The sequence below is a fragment of the Aptenodytes forsteri genome, unplaced genomic scaffold (genome assembly GCF_000699145.1).
Source record: "Aptenodytes forsteri isolate BGI_AS27 unplaced genomic scaffold, ASM69914v1 Scaffold63, whole genome shotgun sequence".
Classification (NCBI taxonomy): Eukaryota; Metazoa; Chordata; class Aves; order Sphenisciformes; family Spheniscidae; genus Aptenodytes; species Aptenodytes forsteri.
The window spans coordinates 3,279,673-3,284,306 of record NW_008794709.1 but is presented as its reverse complement, the minus strand read 5'-3'; the positions used below and the strand labels follow the sequence as shown (position 1 = coordinate 3,284,306).

Here is a 4,634-nt window from a genome sequence, read left to right as displayed (position 1 = left end):
AAAGGGACATTCCACACCATGTGACGTCATGCTCAGTACATAACTGGGGAAAGCTGGCCGGGGGGGCCGCTGCTCGGGGACTGGCTGGGCATCAGTCGGCGGGTGGTGAGCAACTGCACTCTGCATCACTTGCTTTGTGTATTCTATTATTATTATTTTCCCTTCCTTTTCTGTCCTATTAAACTGTCTTTATCTCAACCCACGAATTTTTCTTTTTTTCCCCCCCGATTCTCTCCCCCATCGCAGTGGGGTGGGGAGGAGTGAGCCAGCGGCTGTGTGGTGGTTAGCTGCCTGCTGGGTTAAACCACAATTGTGTATGTACAACTGCTATGAGATAACTGGGCAGTCATAAGCACATCAGTAGGCATTCTGTTATGTGCTGCTGCAGGTCTGGTTCTGAGCACTGAATTCTTGCGTTTCAGCCTTTTTTTCTTTTTTTTTCCCCTTTGTTTCTTTGTCACCGATGTCCCTGTAGAGGAATTGCGCTAGCTTCTGGTAGGACTAGTTCAAGACTCCCACGGAACTACTTGGGGCACATAAAGGCATATGATGATGGGTTGAGAGTCTTGGTCCAATTGTTGGGTTTTTTTAGTACCACTGCAAAGCTTGGCTGAGCATCAGAAACCAGCACCGGTGACTGTTGTGCTCAAGCAGCAAAGCATTAACTAAACTAAACTAGTGTGTCTATTGTTCTGTAACTATGCTACAGGGATTTTAATCTCTTTATTTAACTAGGTCAAAAGGAAACTATACGGCTGTGTGCTTAAAAGATCAGAGTTTAACAGGCCTCCACCAACAGCTCGCCAAAGACTTTTTAAACACTCATCTCTACGGACCAGACACCAACCGGGCACAGGGTAAGCAGTTTTCCTTCTTAGGTGGGTCTGCATCTAGATTTGTCGGTGTCACACTTGGTAATTAATTAATGCTCATCTCCATTTCAGCAAATGAATTTTTTTCCCTTGAAAATAAGAAAAACCCAGTTAAAAAAGCTGCAGTTCAGTTTGTGGACAAGTCTTGGGGTGAGTATAGAAAGTCAAAGCAGGTGCTACTGTATGTGTATGTGGTTTAAAGTACACTGTAAAAAAAAAAGCTTTCTCCTGTTAGAGGGCTGCATCTTGCTACCTCGTATCTCAAAGAACCTCACAGTAAGAGAAGGGCAGCAGGGCACTGCAGCCTGAGTGGGTGTAGCAAGCGCTCTGCTGGGAAGGGTGTGCAAGACAGAATTTGAAAAAATTACCTCATTTTTGGTGAGCATCTGGGTCTAGAACCATGTTTGCTTGTTGAAATGAATACTCTAATTGTTGTTTCAGCCTACAATCCCTGAGCTGTTGTTGGAAGTCATTTCAGACGTGTAAAACTTAAACCAGGGATGTCAAATCCCGAACTTCTGTGTGAGCACAGGGAAATAGTGCCTCTTTCTCCTCGTAAAAAGTGACGTTACAGAAATGAATGGGGACAGACTCCTACAGGCCTCAGTTACAGCCACACTGCTGTACCCCCTGCCCTCCTTCTGAAGGAGATGATGGGCACAAGTTGGTGCCCTGGCCAGTGGAAGCCAGCTGTTGTATGTGAACTATGATAGGAAGTTTATCAGCTTTCCAGCTGGTTCTTCTGTTCTGAAATGCTGCAGTAGATGGGCTAAGACAATGGTAACTAACAGCCTTTTTTTTTTTTTAAGGGCAAGAAAAAAAGCAAAGAGCAGCAAGGTTTAAAAAACGTTGGCTCTCAACGCAGATTAAAAATTGAGTATGAAGACAGCTTTTTTCAGAAGATGCTATTAAGGACTTCTGCTGAAAGTTAGTCTCTCAACACAACAAAGGTGTTTTCTCCCCACTTCTCCATCATCGCTCTGCTTTCAGCTCCAGCCACCAGCTGGCACTGATCTTCACAAAGCTGTGCCTGAACTGACCTCCCTGTTCTCTTCCCTCCCCTTTCAGAAGGGGTCAGGGAAGCTAAGAAACAGCTGTGTATCCTTAACACTGACTTAGAACAGCTGGTGTTACAACCAGCCTTCTAGAGCTGGGTGCTGCTCTGTGAGGCAGCTCCTTTGCAGAGAATAAAGATGAGCGATGTGGTACTTACTGGTCTGGATGCTGCATTTCTTACAACAATCCGTTATTCCTGCTTTTTCAGTGATTTGCATCTCTAAAGAAAGGCTGTATCCTAAGACCAGAATCATTAAGTTGGTTTGTGGAGCGGGGACACTACTGTCCAGACTGATGAGTACTTTACTTTCACAGAATAAGGTTTTTTTCCCCCATCTTCAGGGAGGAGTGAATGAGCTTCCAGCAGCACCTTGACTTTGCCCTGCTAGCTAGACTTGCTTCATGGCAAGAACACAGTAAACCTTTAACTTCTGACAGCCTGGCGCAGTGCTCTGGCACAGGGAAGTGGCATCCCCGGTTCGACCAGTGAGCCATCATGCTGAATGTGTGGGTCTACATGAGAACAGCTGTTCTAGGATAGAACTCTAGAACCAGGAAAATGTAGCATACAAGTCCATGCTACCATGTATGTAGAAGTAAGTTTTTAATGGCTGGTTAATTATGGTATCACTACATTTTATTGCAATATAGTACTATTTAAGCACTTTTAAAAATGCAAGGTGTACAAAGATTAAATTAAGACTGTAAATTGACTAAATATTTGGTTTTTATATAAATAGGTCATAACCACACTGTGTTGACATGTAATACTGTTATAATACAACAGTTAAACTGGTGAGTCTACACAACAGAAGCTGTCTGTAGTTAAACAAGGAAACAAAGTTGAAGACCGTGTTAAAACAAAAAACTACTAAGATCAACAGGTTGGGATTGTAAGTAGCAACAAACATATTCACTCAGCTCCTGAGTAATTCAAGTTTTACAGTACACATTAAAAAATATCATTTCTTCCCATCAACACTATATATCCAAACCATCAGGTGTTTTATGCATTTTGTAAATTACACTGATTGAACTATGTAACAATGGGGGTGGAGGTTGGCAAGTCATCCTGCTTGACGTTTACGTCACCCACATGCTAATACATCCACATTTTCCATTCTTCCGTCCCACCACAAGGTAGCAGGATTTTTGGTTTGTTTTGGACAATCGTTTAAAGGATCTGTACGTGTCAATTTGGATGTCTGACATTATCAGTGATGTTGTCAACTCTTAGTTGTCTAAGAGGTTTAAAGATGGACATTTTCTCCTAACGCTAAGTTAGAAATCATTTGCATCATGCTGTAAACTAGGAAGCAACATAAAGCGACAGACTTGTCCTTAGTACATAATTAAAATTCCAAATTCCAGTCAGCAGAGCTGGTCTACCTTCCACGTTGAATATGCCACACCACCTTTCAGCTCTTCAAATGCATAGCTAGTGTAGGTAGTCTTCCACCGTGGCGAACGCGCAGGATCCAATTCCCGATCGAGCCATCAATCCTAGACACTGAGACGCTTGTCCCATTGCTAGGGCAAGCGGTGGTTGCTTTGGCAGATTGTGAGTCTCTGAAAAAGAATCACGGCAGTTAAAATACTGATTAATTTTATAGTAATGCACTGAAAACAAATTTTAAGCTTGCTTAAATCATTCATTTCAAAATTCATGTGCTCACTTGCAAAGTTTGCTCTTACAGCAAGACAGCAGGAGCAACAAAGCCACATTTTCAAATTCCCTGTGTAGCACCGTTATTGAACAGGTCCATTTTTGCTTTGAACAACAATGATGACAACAATTACATCTGTTACATTAACATGCCCCGCAAACGACCCCTCCCTTTTACTGAAAGAGCGTACCGTAACATTGCTATACTGTGCTCATCACTCAGCCAGCCCAGTGCTAAGCCCAGCAAATGATGCGTGGTGAGCAGCAGTGCTACCTGTCGGGAACAAAAGGCACCCCGTACCACGCGTGAAAGCCACCAGCCCTCACGTACCTAGTATTGCACTATTGAGTACAGAGCACACAGGTTCTCTTTGTATCGGGTCAAGCTGATTTCCAACAGGGCTGCTCCAGGGATCTGAATATGCAAGTAAACTGAATGCATCCTGTGGAAAGATGATTTTCATTAACTTCTCGCAGTAATATTCTACTAGTGAAAACAAGGACTATTTTCTTCACCCATTTTGATTCAGAATCGCAAAGGTGATTGTCAGTGTCCGTCATCAATACGAAAGGATAAAAAGTAAGCGTAGCAGGACTTGTTCCATTTTGAGCAAGCAGTGTTTTTCCCAACAGAAAGACAAACGTTCGTTAGCAGTATTTTAGTAAGTGATGGGGAAAGAGAAAACAGATTGAAAATTGCATGCAGTCGGTCTTTGGCAGGGGAATTCTTTTCCAGAGCGGTCTCAAATCAAGGTAAACCAATTAACACACAGAGTACTAAAGAGAGCACGTTAGATGTCTGTATCAATCCTCTTTCTTGCAGTTCATTTATCATTAGAGCTGAACGCAGCACTTGGATTCAAGAGGCCAAGCTATGTGGTCAGAAATGAGATGGAGGGAAGTGCTAAATTCATCTCTGGTTTTACTTGCATTACAGTATGAAATTATCTTCCCTGTGAATGTGCTACACAGACAAGACAGGAGACAGTGCTACACCACAGCTGACTAGAATACTGCTCCCCCCCCCCCCAAAAAAAAAC

General features: G+C 42.9%; 2 protein-coding genes across 3 annotated transcripts in view; one reads left to right on the top strand and one right to left on the bottom strand.

Moving 5' to 3' along the window:
- Positions 1–2,090, top strand: part of LOC103894357 (NAD-dependent protein deacylase sirtuin-5, mitochondrial) — a 14,985-nt gene extending 12,895 nt beyond the window's left edge. Inside the window, exons 14-16 of the mRNA XM_009273719.2 lie at positions 736–857; positions 945–1,022; positions 1,682–2,090. Coding sequence (XP_009271994.2) covers positions 736–857; positions 945–1,022; positions 1,682–1,749 — 268 coding nt within the window. The 3' untranslated portion in view covers positions 1,750–2,090. The remainder of the gene's footprint in view (positions 1–735; positions 858–944; positions 1,023–1,681) is intronic.
- Positions 2,091–2,547: 457 nt separating this feature from the next.
- RANBP9 (RAN binding protein 9) overlaps positions 2,548–4,634 on the bottom strand; it is a 32,864-nt gene continuing 30,777 nt past the window's right edge. The window contains exons 12-13 of one of the 2 annotated variants that reach the window (XM_019470618.1): positions 3,926–4,037; positions 2,548–3,497 (exon numbers count right to left, since the gene is read on the bottom strand). In XM_019470618.1, coding sequence (XP_019326163.1) covers positions 3,367–3,497; positions 3,926–4,037 — 243 coding nt within the window. In that variant the 3' untranslated portion in view covers positions 2,548–3,366. The remainder of the gene's footprint in view (positions 3,498–3,925; positions 4,038–4,634) is intronic. The other variant, XM_019470619.1, reaches the window with a different exon arrangement.